Source organism: Taurulus bubalis (genome assembly GCF_910589615.1).
Source record: "Taurulus bubalis genome assembly, chromosome: 14".
NCBI lineage: Eukaryota > Metazoa > Chordata > Actinopteri > Perciformes > Cottidae > Taurulus > Taurulus bubalis.
The window spans coordinates 26,618,204-26,645,931 of NC_136602.1; the positions used below are offsets into that span (position 1 = coordinate 26,618,204).

General features: G+C 42.7%; 1 protein-coding gene across 1 annotated transcript; it reads left to right on the top strand.

Moving 5' to 3' along the window:
• The first annotated feature begins 76 nt into the window (after window positions 1-76).
• xpo1b (exportin 1 b) lies at window positions 77-26,757 on the top strand. The gene is made up of 25 exons (XM_079229688.1): window positions 77-260; window positions 1,809-1,940; window positions 2,221-2,322; window positions 6,107-6,179; window positions 7,866-7,927; window positions 8,936-8,980; window positions 11,499-11,680; window positions 13,097-13,145; window positions 13,278-13,397; window positions 13,902-14,030; window positions 14,117-14,275; window positions 14,386-14,583; window positions 15,472-15,610; window positions 15,775-15,956; window positions 16,647-16,803; window positions 16,885-17,048; window positions 17,176-17,310; window positions 17,393-17,576; window positions 20,532-20,638; window positions 21,369-21,563; window positions 22,198-22,366; window positions 22,956-23,090; window positions 23,970-24,129; window positions 24,226-24,322; window positions 25,425-26,757. Exons 2-25 carry the CDS (start codon window positions 1,815-1,817, stop codon window positions 25,569-25,571), a joined length of 3,216 nt encoding a protein of 1,071 aa, XP_079085814.1. The 5' UTR covers window positions 77-260; window positions 1,809-1,814; the 3' UTR covers window positions 25,572-26,757.
• The last annotated feature ends 971 nt before the right edge of the window (window positions 26,758-27,728 follow it).

Sequence of the window (27,728 nt, forward strand, 5' to 3'; positions counted from 1 at the left end):
AATTAATGAGTGAATCAAGGGTTACTTTGTTTCGTAAAATGTTTCGGAGTAACATATTGCTGGGTTCGCCGCGATAGTAGTTTTGGAAGCCACACCAGTGGTCCTTACCAGCCAGACATCACTCACTGCTGGAGCTGGAGATAGTCAACGCTGCAGAAATAGGACATATTTTCTAATCAACAGTGATACTGAAGTACGCACTAGACCTTGTAGCTTCTTTGGCAAACGCCACTCTTTTCAGTCAGAGCCTTGGACTTTAGGTAGGTAACTGGGGTGAAGTGGAAAAAAACCTGCCATGCCGTGATTAACGCGTCTTGGCTTTACCTGTACAATAAATAAAATGCATTTTGGCTTGTGGTATTAAGTTGTGCTGTATTATAGTGTAACGGTGCCCGTCATAATATGCTCCCAAAGAGACGTGCTAATTCAGAATGCAATAGCATCAGTGGGTCTAGCCGAATAGCCACCGACTGCCCTGCTAGCTAGCATTCAACGTTACCACTTCATGAGGATTAGCTAACGTCTGTCGGCTGTCACGGAAAGTGCCGTAACTTAACCCAAGTAAGAGCACAACTGGCCGAGGCTGCCTCTCGTTACGCGCGACCCCGCGGATGGACGCGTTACTAAACGCCGTCCGATTTAAATCCGTGCCTCTCCCACCCCGGCAGCATCACTGATGTGAGCGGATGACAAGTTGATGTTGCTAGGTTTTTGGGCACTTAGCGGTAGCCGGTGTTAACTTCGGCTGTGCGTAATGCAAAGCGTCCGAAAAAACAGGAACTGTCTGGATAAACCGCTGCCAGTCGTCCCGGAGTGGAGCCGCGACGCGAAGCGCCAAACCTCCCCGACCGTGTTGTTGCATGTCCGGGTAACATTAATGTATGGACGCCCTCCGTCCCTGGTATCCGTGGTGGGAGTGGTTGTAGTCAGCGGCGAAGGGAACCACATGTGAACTGTTTTGTGCGACACACTGCTAGCGGCTAGCTAGAGATATAGCGTAAATGCTAACGCTAGCGCGCCAGTGCCGCGGCTGCGTTATGAGAACATGCGATGCGTTGTGTGAACGTAGTGTCGAGCAGACATTTGTTGTTTGTTATTCGTAGCCACATGATCAGCTGCTCGTGTTTTGGAGGAGTGAACTCCGGTCACTTGCAGATGTAAACAACGTGACGTCGCCCCAGTATATCCGGCACGTGGCCTGGTTAACCTTCTTAATATGGTCGGAGAAAGAAGCGCTTGATTAGCAGAGACGCAGTTGAAGCGCTGCGCATTAACTGCCTGCTTATTTAGACGCGTCAGTCAGTTGTTAAGCTGTTTGTTAAACCAACGTGGATTTAGGCATGTTGTGATCAAGCGTTTATAAATCAATATTAACCCATTTTTGGCAAAACGCTGTGCTGTCAGTCTCCTAAACCCCTCCCATCACTAATTAAATTACGTTTACCTGCTGTTTACATTCACATGGTAACAATTTATCGTTGAGATTGGATGAGATTATTATGGTGTCTTTGCTGCCTGAGTACTTTGTCAATAAATCCATACTCTGTGGTTTAGAGCACTGTGTCCCAAAAATATTTGCCAAATTGCAGTTTTTTGAAACTCAGTCGACACCCTGACTGACAAAGCTTTTCTCCCCTTTGCATACTATTGGAGCAGTGACCGACTTCTGACAGCTCAAGCATAACTTCTTAACAGGACAGCCCACTGGTGGGTCCAGGGGATGCTTGTAAACACACCGTTCACGTGACTTTGCCTGTTGAATGTTTTCTGTGCACTCATGACCCCTCCCTCTGCTGTCCTTGTTTCAGAGCTCTATGCCAGCAATTATGACAATGTTAGCAGACCATGCAGCACAGCAGCTGCTGGACTTCAACCAGAAACTGGATATCAACCTGCTGGATAATGTGGTGAACTGTCTATATCACGGGGTGGGGCCACAGGTACGTGTAAAGCATTAACAAGTGCCGTATAATCCATCTGATATCAAATGTGCTGTGTTGTCTCGAATATATAATTATGCCTGGAATTAAAAGATAATTGATTGATTTTAACAAGCAGCGGTTATTAAATGTTAATGCTTCAAGCACTTAAAACACACAATTAAATGTTCCTCTCCTGTTCTATTCACATGATGGCTGCAGCCAATCCAGAAATTACTGTTACACATTTGCAACTGTCTTAGTGTTGCATCTCAAGTTTCGTTCAAAATTTGTATTGCAGCAAAGAATGGCACAAGAAGTGTTGACGCACTTAAAAGAGCACCCAGACGCCTGGACGAGAGTGGACACCATCCTCGAGTTTTCCCAGAACATGAACACCAAAGTAAGCAAGCTCCAGTATAGAAAGCATTGGTGGACAGACACTTACCTGTGCTTTGAGGAAGTGTATGCTATCGCAAATACAATTTGTAATATACAAAAGAAAAGTCAAACAAACACATTAAAACACTAGGTCACAGTGGTTTGCTGACAGCATGCTTTGAATTATCTAAAATCAGCTTTTTAAACCAGTTTTATGCGCCGCGAGTGAATATTGTCAGGTGCACATGGCCCCAGCAGAATAAACATTCCTGGCTGTGTTGGCATCGTGCCCCATCTCTTGAGCCATGCAGGACCTCTTGTCCCTCTGAATGCTGTTCTCAACCTACCTGATGATCAATTGACTTTCCCATCAACTCCTGGTAATAATACAATACAAAATAAGCCTTTTAACATTCTGCCCAGTAGAATGGGAATATGCCCCGTCTTCCTCAATCATACCAGCTATTCCAATCAGATATATTTGTTTTGGTACCAGTTGGGTTGGTTAATATGGTGCAGGAGTAATGCCTGGTCTGTATTCCCCTGCAACATCTAGAAATGCAAATTCGGAAGTACAATTCTTGATTAATCATCAAGAAATATTGCAAAAATAGACACATGCATGCATTCAAACATACTTTTGTATAACTTGCATGCTTTATAGCACATGGATTGGATGAGACTTAAATTCAGTGTAAGTCCAACCCATTGCTGTGAAGGGCTGGAGCTTCCAAATGTTAACGTCAAATAGGAAATGAGCCACCCCAATCCCCGTACTAGCTAGATATATGGGCACATCTGCATGGCCAGGGGGTTCACAGCATGTGCAGGCTGTTGCTGTAACACCTAAGATCGGGTTAATCCGTTAGAAGTACATCTGCAGGCTACAATGTTTAGTTTGAGTGAACTCTTACTTCCAGCTCGTCCCCAAGGTCAGCGACACCCTTTACCTTTACCAGTGGGGTTGTACCCACACAGCATGTGCTCTGTTTAGCTGTGGCGATCCCAATACATATTATGTCAAATCCCTGAAAAAAATACCAGGATTTCCAACTGCATCTGTCTGATTTACGCGGTATGCAAATCAGCATGCGTTCCTGGCTATTCCAATCTTCTGTATAGCAGATATATGAGCAAGACGTTCAAAGTTCAAAGGTGCAAAGTAGTGTGTCTTGAGTGCACACTGCACGCAACAGTACGTAATGAAAGTAGAAAATATGCGATTTGGAACGCAGCCCACGTGTCTTGCTGCTTAGAACATTCAGATATCGACCAGATCCAGTGTTTCAGTTAATTTATTCTCTTTTTTTTTTTTTAATAAAATGAATAACCACATCAAATCGATCATTAACCCCTGCCTCCTCTCATCTGTTATTTTAAAATCTCCGATTTCATTTTGTTCCTTACAATGTGTCCACGTATACGTGCACACTGTGCTCCTCCTGTGCACGGATACAGCTGATTAAGCAAACTGCCTGTGAATAGTGAACCCAGTGATTCACTCAACACATTCAGGGATTCACAATTGTATTTACAAAAATACATGTGACTTTTCTATTTAAAACAATCAAGCCCAATCCATAAATGTAATGTCCATGATGGGAAATCATCTATGACATGAAGTGCAATGCATCCGCAGCTTCCTCAAAGTACACATCGTGACATTTGCTTCTTTTTTTTTCTTCATTTGTTGCTTGCCTGTAAGAGTGCTTTTAACACTTGACGTTCATTACTAATGTCTAAGTTGAGTCCTAGGTTTAAATTTGTCATTTACCAAGAAATTGGAGCATTAGAGGAAAAGAGGAAACGAAAGATAAACACCTCTGCATTTGTTTTATTCGTAAAAAAAGTGCATCAGTTTGAAGCACATTTGAATATCTACCGTTTCTTAGTGCAGTAGTAGTTACAATATTTGCAATTTTTTTTAAATTATTTTCCTGAATTCAAGCTGTGACTCTTTGATATTAATCCCAATGTTCCATTATGTTTATGGCTTGTAATAGGAAGAAAAGGGGTGTGTCATCCTGTGCGTCATGACACAGCTAGGCTTTGACGGCAGGCCTCCACAAGGTCTACCCTTTTTTGAATTCCCTTTGACTGAATTCTGTTCATCCGTTTCTATTGCATCTGTTTCATTGGACAGAGGGAGTGTGCAGGCTGCAGTCAGTAGGCTCCATTGTAGAGAGACACACAGATCTGTCGACTGCTTAATTTCACCTGTAGGGATCATGGCTGTGTTGCAGCCCACCCTTCGCTCCTCTTTACAGTGCATCCTCTTCCTCTTTAACCCCTCTGTTCAGCCCAGACCCTTTTGACTAAACGTGCTTTGCTCGTCTTAAAAAAGAACAAAAAGAAAAGTTGCAAAGCTTGCGGTGCAGTTCGCTGCTGATAATTTGTCCCTTCTTGCAACTTGTGGTGGTTTTGTGCTAATTGTGGCAGTTAAAGGTGAAACGACTGTCAACGGTGTGCAGCCACTGCGCCTGTAAGGAGATTTCCCCTTTAATCTTCCAGCATCCATCGTCTTTAGCACGTTGTGTTAATCCTGCTTTAATAACATGCTCTACATGTCATTTATTCTTTGTTTTTTATTTTGGAATCATTGTGACTCTTGAAATGATGATCCCTACAGTTGAAACAGTCAGTTGAAGTAACACTAGATCAAAAACTAACTTGTAAATATAATGTTGTTTTCTTTTTTTTTTCATGCTTCACTATTAAGCAGAACTTAATACAGGGCATAATCTGTGGTTGGTCTTGCTGTTCCTTTATGACACACCAGTTAAAGGGATCTGATTTAGGCCTGCCGTAGACTTTAATCATAATCTATATTTTAATGTTGGGGAAATTGACTTGCTCGCGTGGTTTAGGGTTCGGTTATCGACGAGATTTTCTTGGTTCGGATTCTGTTTGTCAATTCTCAAGTGATCGTTTTTGATATGCTATCTGATAAATAAAAGTAGCCAAATTGTGAATGCAAAAAAAAAATCCACCTTTCATTTAGGCTACAATAAAAAGTAATTTGTCATAAACAACAGGGTATTTTGTAAAAAAAGAAAATGTAGTCAGAATTTTTTTTAGGAATATTTGTATAATATTATCCCGGTTTTATTGTTGGATTTACAAAACACTTATTTAGGCTACAATAGAAGGTAAATTGACATAAACGACGAGATATTTTGTTTAAAAAAAGAGAAGATTTTAGAAACAATGTGATTCATGTTTATATAATGTTATCTCTGTTTTATACTTGAGTTTATTGTATTTGTCCACGCTAATGCTAGTCGACTCTACACGTTACTACAAACAGAGACGTTTTAAATGGGTGTTCAGACCAAAAAGCCTTCTGCGTAAAAAACAAACAACTAATCTACAAGGAATGTGTGCTTCCAAGTGCGATGTCAAAAGTCAATTGTTGATTCCCAACCCTACATAGTGTCTGTATCCTCGGTAAAAGCGCGCTCATCCCAGACCGTGTCATGTCTCCCAGACTATTAGACTCGCCCTTGGAGCGATCTGAGCCGAAGCCGGTTAACGGATGGTTGCATTTTGTTCTGCTGTGTTTTGCTGCCTGGTGTGGTGCTGGGAGAAACAGCAGGACTTCTGCAGTGTTCCAGCTTTATGCTGCTTGTAGACATACAAAACAATAAACTACAAGGGAAAACCTCCATGAAAGATGTGGTTCGACCCAGTTCAATTTAGAGTGAAAGTTATTACAGGCTGGTCCACTTCATACTGTTATAATGTAATAATAATGTCTTGTCATAATAGCATCGTCCTAATGCTTCTCCTCTCCTTGCATGTTCCAGTACTATGCTCTTCAGATTCTGGAAACGGTTATCAAAACAAGATGGAAGATTCTTCCCAGGAATCAGTGTGAAGGTAAAAAAAACTCATAAAAATAGTACTTTTGTGGTACAAGTCACAAAATGTCTTCAATTCTGTCGGTGGCTTTTGCAACGCTGTTACGTGCGGTTGCCAAGTCGAGCAGTGTTCCCCGCTAAGCATGCTGGTTTGTTTTCTGCTCCACTGGCAGCTGAGCGCCAGGTTGGACTCTGCAGCGGTTGCTTTAGAGAGGAAACGACAACAATAACAAAAGAAAAACACTTAGCACTGGGTTTTAAAGCTTTGTGACATGTGAACATCTTTAAAGAAGTAGCTGAAGACATTACTGCGCTTGCTTACGTTGCTTCCGAGATGTTAAAGATCTTTTATATCTTTGAAATTATTTCGATTGTATATGTCTTTGTAGGAAGATAAGACATTCCCGGTGTTTTTATAATTTAATTAGCACATTGATTTTATTGTCCGGGTAAGAGAAAGAAGGACAGCTTTTAATGCACACAGATTAATCCCTTCCTTATTGAAACTACTGCAAGGAGTTACTAATGTCAGGATTAGTAAATCTTTGGAAATATTCTAGATTTTCATTAAGAATTATCATGAACGGGAAGTAGTTTACCAGATAAATTATACTTGTAAGAAATGTTTAGACTTTAAAGGCAGTGTTGGTAATCTTTAGGTTCTAGGACACTTGATTAAAACAAATTTAAAAGAAGAAGAAAAATCCAACCCAGTGTTGCCAACTCTTTTCCAATCAAAGTAGCTAGCAGCACTAGTTCCAAAACAAGGCTAATTCTAGCAAGAAAGTCTGAGAAACCCTGACTGTCCCTTTAAGGCCGCCCTCCAAAGCCACTCCCCCAAAATTATCATCATAAACGTAAACGACGCACAAGCTAGCAGCTTATGGAAGACTGATGACGACTAAGCCAATCTTAGTTTTTTCTCTTAGTCAGAGCATTTGATTCGTTGGCTGCAAACACATTTTTTTAAAGACATTTAATTGTTGCCTTTAAGTTCTCAATTCCCTTCACAACAAAAACGTGTTCTTTGTTACCACCTACTGCTCAAGATGTGTGCGTATATACAAACAAATAATATTCGCAAACCGAGTGGGATGAAAATTGTCTCTTTAAAAATTTTGGTTGGAGCAAAAAGCAATGACGTTGCAATTTTATTTAATTATGTTTAAATCAGTTGATTCTGCCTCCCTCCATTCTTCTATAATTTTGCTCAAAATTATAATTTTTCCCTATTGACCTAAGACTTCCCTACTTCTGACCATAGATGCCTGAATTTTGTTCAAGTGGCAAACCCAGGCAGGGGCGACCGGCAAGTATGTCTCACCCCTCCCCTTGTGTCAGAGTATGGCCTTGTGTTCGGCTCTGCCCACCACACCCAGCACACCCTCTTTTTTTTTTAAACACAGTAAGAAATGCGGGGGAGCTGAAAACTTTTATTTTTCACGTTGACAATCTTGACTGTCTATAAGATACCGGGGGAAATTTTAACTTCCGCTGAACGGACCCAAACCTTTGCCTCGTAGTCGTTCAGCGGCAGTTGCAGCCCAGATCCTTTGTGCTTACCAAGAATGTAAATGGGGGGCCGCACTTTGGCCAGATTCAGTGTGTTGAGTAGCGCTGCAGCAGCCCGTCACGGACGGCTGAGCTGCCCGTTGCACCGGTGCATCATCACAGTGTCCTCCTAACATCTCTGTGTGTTCGCCAGGTATAAAAAAGTATGTTGTCGGCCTCATTATCAAGACTTCATCAGATGCATCAAATGTGGAGGTGAGTGGACTTTTAATTCAAATTCCATTTTTGGGGGGGTAATTAATTGTACATGTGAGTAGATGCTAGACTTACAAAAACGGCAATAAATAAAATATATATAAAATAGAATTAGCTATTATTCTGATTATATGTTAAGTTTTCTTCCAAAGATGCAAAACTGTATGTTTGGGCACATCATTCTGTTGCTATTTGACATTGACAGACTTTTCCACAGATCAGACTGGCTCTCACCCAGAGGGTTGAGTCGTTACGGACGCTTTCACCTGCACTGACTGCGATTTAGCCTTCCAGATACCGCAGCGTTTGGCTAACTGTCAACTAAACACATTGTCGGGAATCAACTTCAGTAAAAAAGTGTCACTGTGTTGTCAAATTTACAACTGCATCTATGCATTTCCCTTTCGTACCTACCATTAGCAGTACTGTTACTGAACACTAGCACAGACACTCACATATGTGTTGTCGGTGTGAGGAAAGTGAAACTGAAGGAAAAGGAAACTTTGATCTGCAATCAGGAAGCAGCTAGAGGACCAGAGGAAGCATGTTTGCTTGTAACAAGAGTTCATCTGTGGATCCGGGTCAGTCTGATGAATCCAGTAAACACAAGCGGTCATGTCTTACTGCTACCACCACTTGGCTTTTAGTATTCAATGACTAACCTCATGCTGAGTCAGCATAACACGTTACAGCTAAATGGTCCGTTATCCAATACGGCACATTATTTGCTGCAGCTTAATAGACAGTATTATGATATATTATTATTACTCCATAATGACAAAACTTAACATTGTGGATCTACTTTGGTCCTTCCAAAACATGAAACCTCAAAATGTAGCTTTTCATGACGTTGTTCTTCTGCAGTGACACCAGCCATACTTGTTTGTGACCTTTATTTAACCTTCGTTTGGTTCCATTACATGACCCTTTTAATGCTGCGATGAGATGAAAGAAGTGTTCTGAAACTGTATGACTAACATTCACTTCATTATTGATTTGTTCTTTTAGAAAGAAAAGGTGTACATCGGGAAGCTGAACATGATCCTTGTTCAGGTAAGCCTTCAAAACTAACAACAAGCTTTTCCCCATTAAAAAATTAAATAAAAATCTATATTTTCTATACAACCATTGTTGTAATCAATCATTGTGGGAGCGCCAGCTGTTGGCACCACTTCATTGTGCTCCGTTTAGACATCAGAATGGTTTCCCAAACCAAAAGAAGAGGCAGCAAACGGCTCAGAGGAAGTTATCCACTCCGACGGCAGGAAACTCGCTGCACCGCTCGTTGCCGGGACGACAGAACGCCACTGACTGGCCGAGGCACTGATATACAAAACAATATCTGAGGTCCGACTCGGGAGTGAAGTGGCTTTGGTTTTGTTTAGTTTTTTTGTAAAATACAGCTCTATGGCTCGCCGGCTGCTGCTGGAAACCCCTGAGTCAAACTGGTTGGTTAGTTTTTAGTCAGAATGATTAATGTAATAAATTAATTATCAAAACCAGATAAAGCCCTCTGAGACTGGAGTAATACAAAGGCTCTAAACCAGTGATTTTACGTTAATGTTTATTGGTGTGGATTATGGATTATGGATTGATGGATTTCTGTTGCTACAGTCAGTCAGCAATCCAGTGATTTAAAAAAAAAAAAAAAGCACATCTGTAAGTGAAGCACCGCGCTGTAGAATAGTGTTTTCCTTTGCAGTGATACTTTTTAACCTGAAGATGTCACTCTCAAGAAGTCAATATAACTCCAAAACAGTCCAGGCCAGCGAAGTTAGTGACTACTTTTTAAACATTGCGTATTAATTCTCCGTGAGTGTCTGAGGCAAGGCAGCCGATGGTTTCTAAATTGTCGCTGGAAAAGAGGACCAACAAGAGAAAGAGCAGCAGTGTTTGTTTGCATGGAAACACCAGGTTGTAATATCTGTCATTACTGGTGTAGCAGGCTGTTTCAGCAGCACGGGTCACACGGGCAAAGTACTGCGCAGCATGTAGTATGACGGGTAATGTCGGTGTTGTCTATACTTCCTCCAGGAAATTGCTGAGTCGTGTAAACGCCGCGCTGTAGCTCTTGCAGAGCCTGGAACACAGTTGAGCAATTTCTTAGTCATTCATGTAATCTGGAAGAGTGGGAACACTGAAGTGTGGACCACTTCAGGACAATGTTCGGAGTCACTAAGCCGTGCATCAAAAAAGGTTTTGATTCAGCTCATCTTTGCGCGTGTGCTTGTGAACGTACAGCGTCAGCAGAGCAGCGTTGTTCTGGCCTTCGGACCGTCACCCACACTGGTCCTCTGGCGGCTGTTCAAAATGCTTGTGCATGTTGTGTTCGTAGTAGTGGTGTGTAAGGAGGGGACCTCTTGGTTCATGGGATTTTCAGGAACACACTTTACTGCATTATCAAAGTCGAACAGAACAGAGGGCCACATACTAGTATATTGATATTATATTGTGATTTGCGACTGATTTGTTTGATTGTGGATAAGGCAATATGTCATGGATGTTGTCTTTTCCTGGTTCTAAAGGCTTCATGAAAGTAAAGTGATGTCATTTTCTGAACTTGCTGCAGGAATGAATCCTAAAACCCGTAAAAGAGTCAGCGTTGTAGCTTTTCCCAGTTCCATCATCTCAAAGTCCATGACTTTTTTTGAATGGATTTGGTTCGGCGCTCGGAGTAAGGTCTGTGGCTGAGAGACTGTTTTTATTCTACAATATGAGATGCGTCAGTAAATATATTTCTGGTGAGTTTTAAAGCTTGGCTAAACAAGACTACAACATGTCATTTGTGAAGATTATCTTGCTGTACAAAATGCGTGAGTATCATAAATGTGTGTTTGCCAGAAAGCTTTTTTGTCAATGGAACCCTTTTGACGCTAACTTCCTGGTTGGCCAATAAAAAAACTTCAGCTCTTTATTATTTGCCTCCACTCACTTAGTCATTACATCCACATCACTGATGATTATTTATTGGAAACTTCTTGGCATAACGTGGTAATATGGTGATATTCTCCAAATCGCCCTGCTTGATCAACGTGACGCCGATCCATGCAGGGTTCTTACGCTCATGGAAACCCTGGAAAAGTCATGGAACTTAAAAATGGTTATTTCCAGGCCTGGAAAAGTCCTTGAAAAAAATATAATCCTCAAAGTTTAGTAAAAGTCATGTAAATGTGTTATATTCATGTGTTCATGTAAATGTGTTATATTCATGTGTTCATGTAAATGTGTTATATTCATGTGTTCATGTCGTTCATTTACGCTGAGTTTTAAATAATGAATATGCTTTTAAAAGAAAGACTCAAAATATCAGCAGGCATACATACAGGCATCTATATAAATGTTTATTCTTTTAATCAAACTATTGTCTCATTCATTTGTGTCATTTAAGGTTTACTGTATGCTTTGTGTGCTCATTGTTAGTTTAAATACTACATTTACTCACTTTTTACTGTTTACTCCCAGATTTAACTAAATGTTTGCTCATGGAAATGTTGGTGAAAAGCCATGAAATCCATTGGTGTGTATGAACTATTGTGTATGAACCCTGTCCATGTCTGTTCCCTGTGCGTAGATCCTGAAGCAGGAGTGGCCCAAGCACTGGCCCACCTTCATCAGCGACATCGTCGGGGCGAGTCGCACCAGCGAGAGCCTTTGTCAGAACAACATGATCATTCTCAAGCTGCTCAGCGAGGAGGTCTTCGATTTCTCTAGTGGCCAGATGACCCAGGTCAAGGCCAAGCACCTGAAGGACAGGTCAGCATGAAGCACCGTCGTGTTCATAGAACCTGTTGAGGAATTACTTTTGATAGCATTGTGGAAAACTGTGTTTCATTGTACAACCAAAATATGATAATGCATAGGTTTTTGTAGTCCAGTACTTTCAGAACATCATGAAATATAATCTCAGGCTGTTGGCATTTGAAAATATCGCTGCAGGCAATTAATCCAACGACGTAATGCTGTGATCTGTAAGGGACTGCCTTCGCTGTGCACGGGACCTTTGCCTCTGGTTGACACCTTCATGTCCTCTACATTTGATAGGGCTATCAGTATTGTTTCAAGTATTACGCAATATCAAAGCCTGAATTACAAGCAGTTGTGCTCTCTATTGTGCACAGACGGTATATATATATATATATATATATATATATATATATATATATATATATATATATATATATATATATATATATATATATATATATATATATATATGATTCACTTGGTCCACTTGGCTGCAGTGTGGAGGCAACTGTGATATAGACTAAGGCAGCAGCTGATGATTATTTTAACTCATTTTCTAGATTAATTGTTTGAAAATAGTTCAAACTAAAATCTGAAAGTATGTTGTTTTGGCCAAAACCCAAAGATGTTTAGTTGAATATTTTATACAACAGAGAAAAGCAGGATCTCTCATAACAGTTGGCATCTTCTGTCGATTGAAGAATCCATTAGATTAGTCGACCAATTGTTGCAGTTTCATGACAAACAGTTTGAGGCAGGATGTCAAAGGAAAACAAACTTTATTCCCCTCATTTCCAGGGACAATTGTTGTCAAGATCGATTGACTCTGGCTGATATTTAATTATATTATATAGCTTCTATTTTTATACATACCGTATTTACCAGATGTTCCGAGAGAGTTATTTGACTGAGTGAAAAGCCATCTGTATTTACTGCACTTTCCTAGATTTAGAATATTCTGTTCTATTCAGTTCATATCTTCACGCTGTAGCAAATGTCTGTTTCTTGTGTAGTACTGGTGCTGTAATTTTACGAACTTTCTGCATTCGTCAAGAAGGCGTTTTTTCATGCTTTGATACAGAGGATTGGGGTTTTATTCCAAAGTGTAACTGAAATGATGACCATCCCCTCTAACAACACACAACATGAATGCACTAAAGGGCTAAAAGTATTTAAATACTGTATATTAGAAGCCTTATTTCACATAAAATCATACTTAATCAGATTGTTTCGACCATCAACCTCAGGATCTGTCAGATTTTGCTCAGCAGGTGACGAAATCACCTGCTGAGTTTCTACATAAAACAATAAAGTTCATTTAAGACAGTTTATATGTTCTTCTCTAAATGCAGGAAGATCTCTTAAGACGTACGTATTAAAAAGTGTCACACTGTATGATCCATAATGTGACTTGTTTTCTTTCAGCATGTGCAATGAATTCTCCCAGATATTCCAGCTCTGCCAGTTCGTCATGGTATGCACATCCTCTTCTCTTTCTTTTTGACATTGTTGTTGTGCAATCATTGACCGCTGCTCACAGCGCAGGGTTTGAGGGTTTGAGGGTTTGTCCTTCAGCTGATTCTCGTCTCATTTGGTCACACCGTAGGAAAACTCCCAGAATGCCCCCCTGGTCCACGCCACCCTGGAGACCCTTCTACGTTTTCTGAACTGGATTCCTCTGGGGTACATCTTTGAAACCAAACTGATCAGCACTTTGGTGTACAAGGTGTGTACACGGATACACGCAATGTTGCGCAATATGTTGCGAACCGAGCCCTGATGTGTTTCGCCTGCAAAACAAATCCATTGAGTTGTTAAGCAAGCTTTAAAAACACGACAAATTATTTCTAGTCACACACACACACACACACACACACACACACATCTAAAGGTATATTTCAGGTGTTTAATGAGGTGCTTCTCCAGAGACAGTTTATCACCTACAGTAGATGAGTTGGGAGAAAAGTAATGTGCTGCTGTGGACGGTTGCAGCAAAACCTACTTTAGACACCTAAGATCATTATAAGTGTATGTACATTTTGAATATTTTCCATCAGGAGACTGAACGTGGAACTTAAATATACTGTTTTGTCAATAGTCTTGCGGCTTTTTAAAAAAGCATCGAAAGGTTTCCGTTTCAGTTCTCCATCAGAAAATATTACTATTCCCTTTTAGGCTATACAGGTGTCTGTTTTGTCCTCAATTAAACATCCGTTTCAACTGTTTTCAGTTCTTGAACGTGCCCATGTTTCGTAATGTGACACTGAAGTGCCTCACCGAGATCGCCGGTGTGAGCGTCAGCCAGTACGAGGAGCAGTTCGTCACGCTCTTCACCCTGACCATGTGTCAACTCAAGCAGGTGGGTTCGGCTTCATTCGCCAGTTCCCGTTCGCCGTCGTCGTACAGATACTAACCAAGAGCTCCACGTTCTCCACACCTGCGCAGATGCTGCCCCTGAACACCAACATCCGGCTGGCCTACGCCAACGGGAAGGACGATGAGCAGAACTTCATCCAGAACCTCAGTCTGTTCCTCTGCACTTTCCTCAAAGAGCACGGGCAGCTCATTGAGAAGCGGCTCAACCTCAGAGAAACATTAATGGAGGTACGAGAGGCTGCAGCAATGTGGCAGGCGGGAGGAAATGAACTGGTGTGTCCGTCAAACAAAAAAAGGGAATCTCATACGGACAATTGTCTCATTGCTCCCCTCTTCAGGCCCTCCACTACATGCTGCTGGTGTCCGAGGTGGAGGAGACGGAGATCTTCAAAATTTGTCTGGAGTATTGGAACCACTTGGCTGCTGAGCTCTACAGAGAGAGTCCCTTCTCTACGTCCACGTCCCCGCTGCTCTCCGGCAACCAGCACTTTGACGTTCCACCTCGCAGACAGCTCTACCTGCCCGTACTCTCCAAGGTAACACACACACTCACACACACGCAGAGCCAGCTACGTTCTATTTCACTGCTTCATTTAAGAATGAACCTATTGCCTTCCATGTCTTCTTTCACTTGGCGTTGATATGATGTGAGTAATTGATGCAACTGTTGCCAAAAGATTTGCTAGTTACGGCGTTACTGAAAATCTGCAGCCAGTCGCAAAATTATCAACCAACCTTTTTTCTCTGGTGACGAATATTTTCAATTCCATAACAGTGAGTGGTGTATGTATATTAGGGCTGGCCAATATATTGATATAAGATTATTTTGGATGTTGTAACATGGCGTGAGTATTGTCTGTTCCTGTTTCCTGACCTTTCCAGACTGTTATAGCTGTTCACTCAGGAGTAGCATTTTTGCACTTCTGTTTCCCTCGTATTAAAGTTATTTGAACAGGTTTTTGGTTAAATGCCTGGAAAAAGGTATGTGGTTAACACAAGCTTCAGAGATTAACGTTTTGCTATATGGCATAAAATAGGTCAATAAATACCCCTCTGGTGAATTTCGAAGTGTCTTTAAAAAGGCGGTTGCTACCAGACTAAGACTACAAAACGTCCTAATGACGACTAGTCCGCCTTTAGCTTAGCGGTGGTGACGTGAAGTCATGTGACCGCCGTGTAGTTAGACAACAGCCGTTTACTTTTTACAATTGCATTTGCACTTCAAAAATAACACAAAAGTCGCGTTCATTTGTGAAGATTCTCTTTCTGAAGTATCTTAAACGTTTGTTTGCCACAGAGGTTATTTTCTGAGTCCCATTAAAGCCATGTGACTCACTGTATATGATCCTTCAACACCACCACTGATGCGTGTGCGTGTTCTCCGACGTGTGCACATGCTGACAGGTGTTTATCTCTGGCGACAGGTGCGTCTGCTCATGGTGAGTCGGATGGCCAAGCCGGAGGAGGTGCTGGTGGTGGAGAATGACCAGGGAGAGGTGGTCAGAGAGTTCATGAAGGACACCGATTCCATCAATCTCTACAAGAACATGAGGGAAACCCTCGGTACGACTCACTTTATGTGTGGACTTTGACTCCAGTGTCAGAGAAAAATTAACTTTTGTCCTCGTTCTGAACCGAGCAAAGATTTCCTTTTGGCTTTAAGTTACCTAGCGTACGTTGCACACACACTTATAGTACACATCTCCTTTGTCCTCCTCACCCTGCAGTGTACCTGACTCACTTGGACTACGCAGACACAGAACGAATAATGACGGAAAAGCTTCACAACCAGGTGAACGGCACCGAGTGGTCCTGGAAGAACCTCAACACGTTGTGCTGGGCCATCGGCTCCATCAGCGGGGCCATGCACGAGGAGGACGAGAAGAGGTTCCTGGTCACTGTCATCAAGGTATTACTCTTTTTGTACTTGTTCTATAAAGAGCACCAATGTGCAAGTTGTTGCACAAGTTACGCTAGTAAAAAGGACAACCGGCTTTTAGTTGCCGAAACAGCAAATATGATTTTTAGTCGCTTGATATTTTGAGTAATTAAGATGAAGAAAATAGGACATGCATACATGTCATGTGCATGCACTTTGCCTCCTGCGAGTCTCTGATCTGTTTTCGTTCAGGTTCATCTGGTTCTTTGTCAGTCGACTCAATTTGCTATACGTTGTTTCCTGCCTGTGTTTACGCGAGTAAAGGCACCAATGCACGTGCAGCAGTGGCTGGTTCTGGTTCTGACTGTAACAGCAATATTTCAATATCACTAATGCAACAAATATAAAAAAATATATATATTTTGAGGGTGCACGATTTGCGGTCCCTACTTTGATACGTAAAAAAAAAAGTGGTTTCCACTGCTGGCAACCCAAAGCCAAGAATGAAGTGCCAGTTCCTCAAACTGGTAACCACTGGCGACTTGGGTCACCCTTACTGTCGAGCCACATTTCCATCAGTAAAAACTTAAATTGGATATTGCTAAAAAGGTATAATTAGAATTAGAAGTCAACAATTAAGAAACCGTGTGTGTGTGTGTGTGTGTGTGTGTGTGTGTGTGTGTGTGTGTGCGTGTGCGTGTGTGTGTGTGTGTGTCTCAGGATCTGCTGGGTCTGTGCGAGCAGAAGAGAGGGAAGGACAACAAGGCCATCATAGCCTCCAACATCATGTACATTGTCGGCCAGTATCCACGCTTTCTCCGAGCCCACTGGAAGTTCCTCAAAACTGTCGTCAACAAACTCTTTGAGTTCATGCACGGTGAGAGGCGTGTCATGCATTTGGTTTGATCATGTTGGATCATATTTTGTATGATCTTGACTTAACATGGTCCTTCATCAGAAACCCACGACGGTGTTCAGGACATGGCCTGTGACACGTTCATCAAGATCGCCCAGAAGTGCCGCCGCCACTTCATCCAGGTGCAGGTGGGAGAGGTGATGCCCTTCATCGACGAGATCCTCAACAACATCAACACCATCATCTGTGACCTTCAACCTCAGCAGGTCAGCAAAGACATTTCCATCATCTCTCGAGATGCGTCACACTTGTGCAGAGAGAGAGAGAGAGAGAGAGATATTAGCACAATTCTGTTTTTAAAATGAGTTTTCTTATTTTCCTGTTTGTGTCCAGGTGCACACGTTCTATGAGGCAGTGGGTTATATGATCGGCGCCCAGACCGATCAAGCTGTTCAAGAGCACCTCATAGAAAAGTACATGCTGCTGCCCAACCAAGTGTGGGACAGCATCATTCAGCAGGCTACCAAAGTACGAGGCCGACATCCTGCCACGTAGCAATTTACCAGTGTATGCGTCTGCGTGTGTTAATCTGTTGCCCTCCTCTCCCCAGAACGTGGACATCTTGAAGGACCCGGAGACGGTGAAGCAGCTGGGCAGCATCCTGAAGACCAACGTCCGAGCCTGCAAGGCTGTGGGACACCCCTTCGTCATCCAGCTGGGGCGGATTTACCTCGACATGCTCAACGTCTACAAGTGCCTCAGCGAGAACATCTCTGCTGCCATTCAGACAAATGGTAAGGGAGGTGTGTGTTTGTCACCAATGCCGATCACACGCCTGTAGGATCATCTTGTTGTTTTTCACGCCATGATGTCACATAATATCCGTAAAGACACTTTTCAACCTGGACCCTTTGTAAATTGATCCGGTACTGAAGGAGAGCGCTGCAGCTACGAAACGGGCTGCAGTGGAATCGTTACAGGTTCTGCACCATCGATATACGTCCACTAACAGTCCACTAACAGTCTTGTGCAAGTAAGTGTCCAACATTATGCAAAGATGGATGAGGCCTAACTCTCTTGCGAGATTTCGGAACGAGACTTTTTCTTGAGCGAGACTTGATAAGGTGCTTACAGTTGTTGGCCCCATTAGTCACGGAACACCCTTTTAACCCCAGGGGCTCGGAACCTCTTGAGGAACTCTGAATGAAGTTCTGGGGACATTCACCGTCACTGGTTGTTCACACCCCTGCTCCAACTCATGTCCCGATTAATTCTTAAAACAAGGAGGTTCTCTATTCAGGACGAGAGGAGAGTGTTTGTCTTTGTTTGATGATATTAAAAATAAAGTCAGGCAGAGAGAGAGAGAGACTCTAAGTTTCCCTTTCCTCTGCATTTCATTCATTACAGCCTGCATCGGTAAATACTATGCAGCACTCAGTGAGACCTAAACCAAGGTTTTTTATTTTTAGATGACACACTGAACTGCAGGCTGAAGAGTGTGTTTACCCTTTAGAGCAGCAGCAGCAGTCCTCTGCGTCTCTTCAGACCTCCATGGAAACGCAGACAACAAGAACCTTTCAGTTCCTTGAAAAAGTAGTCCTGGGACTACAATTACCAGGAACTTAATGTGTCTTAACTTTTGTGTCTTAATACATAAATAATACAGGTTTTCCTTTAAGGCCCATGGCAGTCACATTATATCCTTTAATGCAGTGGTTCTTAACCTTATTGGAGGTACTGAACCCTGCAAGCTTCATCAGTGCATTCACCGAACCCTTCGTAATTGGGAAAAATAAAATATGATTTCTTCAAAACATAGGTGTATATATTTTGTTAGTGCACGAAATGAACCATGTATCGGTTACACACAAAAAAATCACTGTGTTCAAAGAACAAAATCAATAAAACATGAATTTCACACAAAAACATAACTCAATGAATAACCTGGGTTCGATCGAACCCCTGGGGTTAAGAACCACTGCTTTAATGTGAATTAAGGTGTGAATTGTAACCACCGGGGAGGAGACAAAAGTGTGTTTCTCCCGTTTGGCCCCTTTAACATCTTATGTGAATGTGTGTGTGAACATAAATGACGAAAACTGACATTAATAGTGCAACCGGACCTAAATGGGTTCGCTCTTCTATGCTTTCTTTACCGTGTCTTGATCATTTCTTGGTAGTTTTCTAGCCTTTAATAGTATTCTAGTCTTTACTTATGTTCCAGTCAAGCTGTAGAATTTTAGTATATTGTCATTCAGTGATGACATTTTGGTTTGTAGGTCGTCAATGCTGCCCCTCTTTCCTTTGTTTCTCTCTTTGCATGCGCCTGTTTTTGGTGACTCATCTCTGAGTCTTCCTGTGCTTAAATGAGAGCAGAGTGGCTGTAAGAGGTCTGTTGGTGATGATCAAGCATCGAGGATCTCTGCGATCCGCAAAGGAGAAACGAATCATGTTGAAGAACGTCCGCAAAGCGGGGATCCGCAAATCAGCTTGACTTTGATCTGTCTTTATCGGCCAGTGATAAAGTGCAGAACAGATGGTGGTTTCCGTTATGGAAATGCCTGAGAAACAAGTTATAGATCAAGAATTTTAGATTCTTCACATTGCTGCAAAGATTCTTTAACCCTTTTATTTTTATTGTGAAATCGATTCGCATCTCAACATATTTCAGCTGTTTTGTCATGAGAACTTTCACACAACACAGAAATAATGCTGCTGCTTTTTATTGCATAATATTGAACTTGTCTTAGTAACTAGGTACATTTTCAGAGCTCTCGCACGAATAAAAACATCAACCAGTTGTGAGGACCAGCCATATTCAACACTGTCGTAGACCCGGAGGCTGACTCAAAACAGCAAACTTCATTACTGGTACTCCTTTCAACCTTGACAAAGTCCGCGCAGACCAGATCCACTTTTACCTTTCACAATAAAAGCCCTTGACATATACACTGCCTAATGCTGCGTTCACACCAAACACATTGCAAATTTGACGCGCGAGTAGATTACATGCAAAGTCAATGCACAGACGTGAATTTTTCGCCATGCGCCGTCGAGTTGAAATTTTCCAACTCTGCCGAAATAAAGTCATTCAGACGCTGTTGTGGGACTACGGATAATATTATGGACCCAGACGCCATGGAGTTTGATGTTCCGACTTATGTGGAATTTACACAACAAGTATAAAGCAGAACTAGTGGCTATTTCCATGGTGGATGAAGGAAACTGTAACCGTTTTTACGGAGATAAGCCACGCCTCCTTTCCGGCGCGAATATACGCAACGCTTTTGGTGTGAACGTAGCATTAACTATTAATGCATTTTACCAAAAACAAACTGAATTAACCGGCTTACAGTTGCTCAGGCTACACAACAATTTATCTTAGACAGACTGCAATGGGTCAATAGGAATCTGGTAGTTTGTCTTGTGCAAAACTATACAAACCTTCTTATGAAGTGTTGCCAATTTGCATCACTAAAGGTTGCAAAAGGTTTTTAGCATTTTTGTGTTATACACTGTATATTCGTCAGTTGTGTGTAAAGGCCTTAATATTGCCATAAAGCGGTCTTGCTCAATGATTTCTAACATTGCCTACAACGGCCTAAATGTTGCCATGGCTCAGCGCACACAACCACAGATACAAGTCTTGGTAGCTGTCACTGCGCTACCGCCACCACAAAGCATGTGCAGACCTGTGCCTCCCTTCCTCATGTAAAACCTTTCAATGCCTGTCTCCTTTTTGCCTGCAGGTGAGATGGTGACGAAGCAGCCCCTGATCCGGAGTATGAGAACGGTGAAACGCGAGACACTAAAGCTGATCTCAGGCTGGGTCAGCCGATCAAACGACCCACAGATGGTGAGAACTCGCTCTGACAGCCTCCGCAGAGTGGAGGCTATTTTGTTGAGCTATACTGTACATGCAATACACTCTGTAGCAACCAAGGAAATGGTTTACAGTGGAACTAATCCAGTTGGTATTTTTGGATCAAACGCCAATATTTCCTTTCCTTGTGGAAGACTTGGACGTTTGTGCCCTGAGCTGTGTTTTAATCTGCATCACAATTAGCATTAAAAAAAAGAAGCTTTTTGCAATGTATCTGTCAAAAGTGAGCCTTCAAGGATGACTTAGTTTTGTAGGCCAACCCAGAAGTTAGCGCCATACTGGTTTTGGAATATCGCAAAGTTAGCTCTGTGGCAAAAAAATAAACCTTTATGACACGTTTTGTTCAGCAAGATGATCTTCACGAAGGAGGGACGCTCCAGTTTTGGGTATCAGCTGTACCGAGTACCAACCCGACACCAGTGTTGAATTAATAAGCTGTGTGGAAGTGACTGGGATCATTCTTTCATGTGTAAGGCAACATCAAGCCTCGACTTTAACATTGCTTTCCTGACAAAATGTATTTTAAACTTGCCTTCTCTCTACTGGCCATCAGGGGGCGACTGCCTGTCTGAGATCGTAAACTCATGTTGACAATGTTAACTGAGAAGTCGGGTCATTTTCTCCCTCATTCCCAGGTTTACTCGTTCCTGCAGCTCTCTATAGCTCCGTTGTTGCCCTGCTGATGCTTCCTGTTGTTTCTCAGGTCGGGGAGAACTTTGTTCCGCCGCTGCTGGACGCCGTCCTCATCGACTATCAACGCAACGTCCCCGCCGCCCGCGAGCCCGAGGTCCTCAGCACCATGGCGACCATCGTCAACAAGCTGGGCGGACACATCACCAGCGAGATCCCCCAGATCTTTGATGCCGTCTTCGAGTGCACCCTAAACATGATCAACAAGGTGAGGCCCGGGGGTCAACTGGATGTTTGATTCGTGGGTTTTGCAAATCATTTTGTTTCTGATAATCTGCTTGAAGGAAGATCCAGACCCGTCCGGTACAGCAGGCGACTAAGAACCTTAAGCTTTGTTAATACGGAGCAGGAGAAGCTGTTCACGCTCACCTCAGCGCTCGTTGTTGTCCCGAAACTCCAGAGGGCGGACGACCAAAACGTGCTGTGGAGAAGCGACAGGGCAACGAGTGTAACCGGCACCATAACGCCATAAACGCCATAAACCTCCACCGTGTTAACTCAAATTCATAGACTACTGTATTGCCTTTGTGAAGGCCCTGCGAGGAAACACATCATGTATTGAATGCATTAGAATGAAAACAAATGTTGAAAATCTTGCAAACAATTTGATTTGGCTGGCAAAGTATTAACTATAACATAGATTTAGTTTTCAAACGTGTAAAAACAAATTAAGAAATCCTCAATCATGTTTGTAGTAATTTTATCAGTCAAGTATTTAAGACAATCGTGTCTGAAAAGCTCCAATCTCGCTGCACACAGCTATAGCAATTGGTGGAAGGCAAATGTTTTTTGAAGTGAGGAACGAGTGCTAAACAGCTTGTTTGTGTGTTTGTTTCTGCCAGAACTTTGAGGAGTTCCCCGAGCACAGGACACACTTCTTCTACTTACTGCAAGCGGTGAACTCTCACTGCTTCCCCGCATTCCTCGCCATCCCCCCGGCCCAGTTCAAACTGGTGCTGGACTCCATCATCTGGGCCTTCAAACACACTATGAGGAACGTGGCTGATACTGGTAGGGACACACACACACACACACACACACACACACACACACACTGAACACTAAATGTTATAAAACAATCCAGGTGTTGTCTTCAAACAACAAAATCAATTTGTTTAAATGGTAAACTATGGAAGCCCATTTCTACCTGTAAAAGAAAAAAAAAATCATCTTTCTCATTATAATGTTTTACTTTTTATCTCATAATTATGGCTTACGATGGGGATATTTCTATTATCATTACTACGTTTTCATCATATTTTTTTATTTCATGGGTGGGAATGGGCTTCCATTGGATCATCTGACACAGGAAGTGCACTGTGACTCACTGTGTGATGTTCAGAAGCACTTGCTGATTTCTTTCCGCCCTCACAGGAGCACTATACATGTACATGTATAGTGCTCCTGTGAGGATGTGCATGTATAGTGCTCCTGTGAGGGAGCACTATACATATACATGTATAGTGCTCCTGTGAGGATGTACATGTGTAGTGCTCCTGTGAGGGAGCACTATACATGCATATGTATAGTGCTCCTTTTGTGAGGACGAAATGTGGGAAAGTTTGAGCCGAAGCTGAAGTTGTGTTTCTGCCGCGTCCAGGTCTGCAGATTCTGTACACGCTGCTGCAGAACGTGGCCCAGGAGGAAGCAGCCGCGCAGAGTTTCTACCAGACGTACTTCTGCGATATCTTACAACACATCTTCTCTGTGGTCACCGACACATCGCATACTGCTGGTGAGTTTTTACACACACACACACACACACACACACGAGCTGTGGGGCCACCTGAATGCTCCGATATCTACCTCTTTTAAGGAATAACCTTTATTTAGCCAGGAGAATCCCATTGAGATTTGATTCACAAGACTGCAGCGTAAAAGTTCCTCACAAGCACATCTTAAACAAAACAAAAGTTAAAAAACAACAAAGAAACTTCACATGAACGAGACGACAGACTTGAAACCAACCACCAAATTGCAACGATCAAAGGATTTTTATTCAGTGCTCAAATGATCCTTAGTCATGTTTTAAAACCATTCTTGCATGCTCATAAACTAATCCGGCTTTAAGTGTCTCTGTAGCTCACTCCAACATGAGAGTGCAGACACTTTAAAAGCACTTTGACCAAAAACAGGTTCCAGGAATTATAATAATAATTAGTAGTAAACATCCAAAAAAGAACAGAAATACAGATGCAGTTCATGTAATAGGGCCTCACATTGGAAAGTGGACCAGCGCTCCATTCTACGGTTGTATGAGGAGGACAAAGCAAACTGCAGTGACGTGTGCAGGAATCCCAGATCGATCGTAACTCTGCGTGAAAAATGGGAATCTTGCATCGATAAAATATCACCATAATCGATCGCTGACAGAGACGTGACTTGAATATTTTATTTCTGTGCAGTAAAGTAAACATGTTTACTGAGAAACTTGTTTCTATAGTACAAACATAACTTCATGTATTTTATATATTTAAATGACGGATTGTCTTCTATGGGAAAAATATGTTTTTTTAAGTTAAAGAGACTCATTCACTCGATGAAGCTTCTTTAGTAAAATGGTGTGTGTGTGTGTGTGTGTGTGTGTGTGTGTGTGTGTGTGTGTATCCTGCAGGCCTGACGATGCACGCGTCCATCCTGGCCTACATGTTCAACCTGGTGGAGGAGGGGAAGATCACCACGGTGCTGAACCCTTCCAGCTCCACCAACAACCAGGGCTTCATCCAGGAGTACGTGGCCAACCTGCTCAAGACCGCCTTCCCTCACCTACAAGAGTGAGTACGCCAACTCACACACACAATCTCTGCTGTAGTAAAACACGTGTCTCTTTATTAACACTGTGTGTGTGTGTGTGTGTGTGTGTGCGTCAGTGCCCAGGTGAAGGTGTTTGTGACCGGGCTGTTCAGCTTAAACCAGGATATTCCTGCCTTCAAGGAGCACCTTAGGGATTTCCTCGTCCAGATAAAGGTGAGCTTGTCAACGTGTGCAAGTCCTACAGCGCTCGGCTCGTTCACAAGTCGCTCTGGAACGATGCCGCTGCTCTCGGTGTGACGGAATGAATGAATGAATCTCAAGACGAACACAAAAACCAGTAGTTCTACGTGGTGCTGTAATGTGATATATGCTCGCGTGTATTTTGTCTGCTGATGAGCTAAGCGGACCACGGCCCACGTGCTTGTTGCCTTCGTCTCCTTTCCTAGAGGCGAGCAGCACCACATGGTGAGCTGCTCGGCTGCCGTTTCCAGAAACAACATGTTTCCCGCAGTCGGGTTGTTCTGCGAAGTGGACGGAAAGGGCTTCGCCTGCGGGCCGGCTTGTGGCTGGAATGAAACAGATGCACCGACATTGATATCGGTCCAACGCTGACTCCATAGCTGGATGTGGTTTCAGTGTTATCGGATACCTTTATTTTAATTAATGACAAATCAGTACATTTATATCTATTTGTATTAATTTGCTACATTTAGTTTGAGCCTGATGTTGCCTGACAGAGGAAAGAATGATCCAGTCTCCTCCACACTGAGACATATACGTCTTATCAATGAAACGCTGGCATCCTGATTCTAGTCTGAAATGTTGGTCCACAGTTAATCCGTTCAGTCATTTATCGTGTAAACATGCTAAATATTTATATTTGGTTTGCTGCTTTTTAATTAGTTTTCCCCCCACTGGTTGAAATCTTTGTAAATGAAAAGAAAGTGTTTTGGACACTTTATTGTCACCGTGGAGGCAAATTAATATTTTCATATATTCATATATTTTCATATGAAGATGACTAGAATTTGGGGGTCAAAGGTCACTGTGACCGCCATGTCTCAATAATGAATGTGTGATTATGACAATTTCATACAAATGTCTAACGGGATCAAATGAAGACATGGATGTAAGCGGCAACTTGACTGGTTGTCAAAGGAATACGGGATTCAGACTAAAAGAGAATCATCAGTTATTTGTAAAGTGAGTTGATGATGAAAGGAGTCATGCGTGTCTCAGGATCAGTGGATATAGAGGCTGAATGGATGGAAGTGTAGTCTTTCTAAGAGCTTGTTCTCCGCTGCTGCCGTTGCAGGAGTTTGCCGGCGAGGACACGTCAGACCTGTTCCTGGAGGAGAGGGAGGCGTCGCTTCGTCAGGCGCAGGAAGAGAAACACAAGATCCAGATGTCCGTCCCCGGCATCCTCAACCCGCACGAGATCCCCGAGGAGATGTGTGACTGAGCAGCAGCTCTGCCAGGCTGTACAGAAGTCCAAACAAACAAACAAATCAACCCTAACTACAGGAAACACAACGAAACCCAAGAGAGGCACTTGAGTGTGGCGGGAGGCCGCTCCCCTCCCGGAGCGGGCCGTCCCACCGGACGTTTGTTGACCAAAACAATGCCAACAACGTGTAAATGATTACCGCGTCACCCTGTGGCCCTTTTTACATAACCTGCGTTTTCTATGGAGACTTTTTTTGTGTATTAACTTTCCAGAACTGTTAATCGAAGCTTACGTTTTGTCGGTCTCTGGCCATCCCAAGACCTGCATGATGAGGTTGTAACGATCAGACGACTTAACCGTCTTGTTTTTGTTCCGTTCCCTCCTCCTCCCACGTTATCTATTTCCTTTTCTTTCTTAACCCCAGCTCTTCCCCTTACATCTGTTTATATATAAATATGTTATATATACAGTCTGAGCAGGTTTCTAGACCCCGTGGTGTGACGGACAGGAAGTGGTCTTTCAGCGGCGGACGCACCGCTCGTCCGGTGCCCCGCGGCATCGTGGGAGAATGTGAATCTAACAGATCAATGAATGAGAGCGGAGAGATGCTGCTCCGTGCGTCGGCATCGGCCGCTCAAGAGTTACGCTTCACTAAAAAACAAGTGTGTGTGGCTGCTGCCGGCAGGTTTTTTTCTTTTTAGGGAAAGCAAAACCGAATATGTGCATATCATCCCAATTGTATAGCATCTTTAATACCATGGGAACTTTTTTTTTTATTCTATTGTTTCTTTTTTGTTGTGGGTGTGTGCGCGTGTGTGCTGTCGCCTCGTCGACATCAGCGTTTTGTTTTCCTCTGAGAGGATTGTTGCTCATTTGTGAGCCTTCATCAACGGGATGTTTTAAGGAAGCGGCGGAGGTATTTATGGGTTCTTAGTTGGTTGCATCTTTCTAACGACTCCTGTTTAACTCAGATGGCTTTTGAGATTTTTCAAATTGTACTAATTTAGATTGTTTCCCACGCGGTAGTGCTACACTACTTTTAGAGCAAAATGAAAAACAATAAAACTGGGTTTACATTTAATTTTGTATTTTTGCTTTTTTTTTTCAGTTGTACCTTGTTTGAGTTCAGTCCGAATAAAACAAAAGGCTTTTTTTTTTTTTTTTTGTCCGGAGAGGAAATGAATTGCCAATGAGTTTAATTAGGAAAAGAATGTATAAATCCAAATAAGCACCCGGTCTCTAATGGCAAATTCCCCTTCAAGGTGTTACATTTGTTGTGAACTTTTTGAACTGATTAAAGCTGAGAATTTTATAACCCGGCCTTCACTCGGATTTTGTTTCTTCTTTATAGAATGTTATTTTGTAGTCTACCTCTATCAAAATGTATTTTAGATTTTTAACCAGGGAAGTGAACTCAAAGTGTGCTTCACTAGTTCGTTCTGGGTTTTTTTTGTGAGAAATTTAAAGTCCCTGAAGTTTGGACCAGGTGAACCCACATGTTGACAATGTGGCATTCTTGTCCAGAGACATTACTCTTAATATGTCCAGCATTTATCCACATCCCGAGTGAACCATTAGTATTGGTTGCTGCATCTGACTGAAATCTGTAATATTCCTAGTTCAGGACTCCACACGTCTCAATCCAGACCTCTGACCTGAGCTCACTCTTCCACACAAACTCATAAATCAAGTTTGAGGAGGAGGAGACTGATGATGACGATGATGATGATGATGGATGTCACCCTTCATCCAACGCAGTTGTTCCTGGGACATTTCCGCTCCGGAGCATCTTTGGCCGAGGTCGGTGCTGTGTGAACCGACCCCGCCACTAATCCCCCGTTAACATGCCGGTGTTACATTAAAGGTTGTGATGACGCTCCGTCACCGAGACGTTGAAGCGCCATCTGATGCAACCGGAGACGGGAGCTGCTGCATTCCCACAGGGAGGCATTGAATGTATGCAAGCACTTAGTTTTGTTTGCTGTGGGTCGGGGTCTTCTAGGGTTTTAGGGTCAAAAACCTGAAAAGTTGGCTGCAGATCCTTGTCGAGGACACAACTGCTGTTCCTGGAGTCAGCATCTCTTTCTCCTGGTCATTCCTCGCTCGCTTGATGCTCCCATATCTGAACCCCCTGGGATCATAATTCAGTCCGGCTGTAACCGGACACACGTT

Excerpts from the sequence above, each read along its gene's own strand:
- xpo1b (XM_079229688.1), top strand. The coding sequence starts at position 1,815 with ATGCCAGCAATTATGACAATGTTAGCAGACCATGCAGCACAGCAGCTG. Across the intron at positions 6,180-7,865 it reads TCCCAGGAATCAGTGTGAAG|GTATAAAAAAGTATGTTGTC; the intron begins GTAAAAAAAACT and ends TGTGTTCGCCAG. Across the intron at positions 8,981-11,498 it reads TGAACATGATCCTTGTTCAG|ATCCTGAAGCAGGAGTGGCC; the intron begins GTAAGCCTTCAA and ends CCCTGTGCGTAG.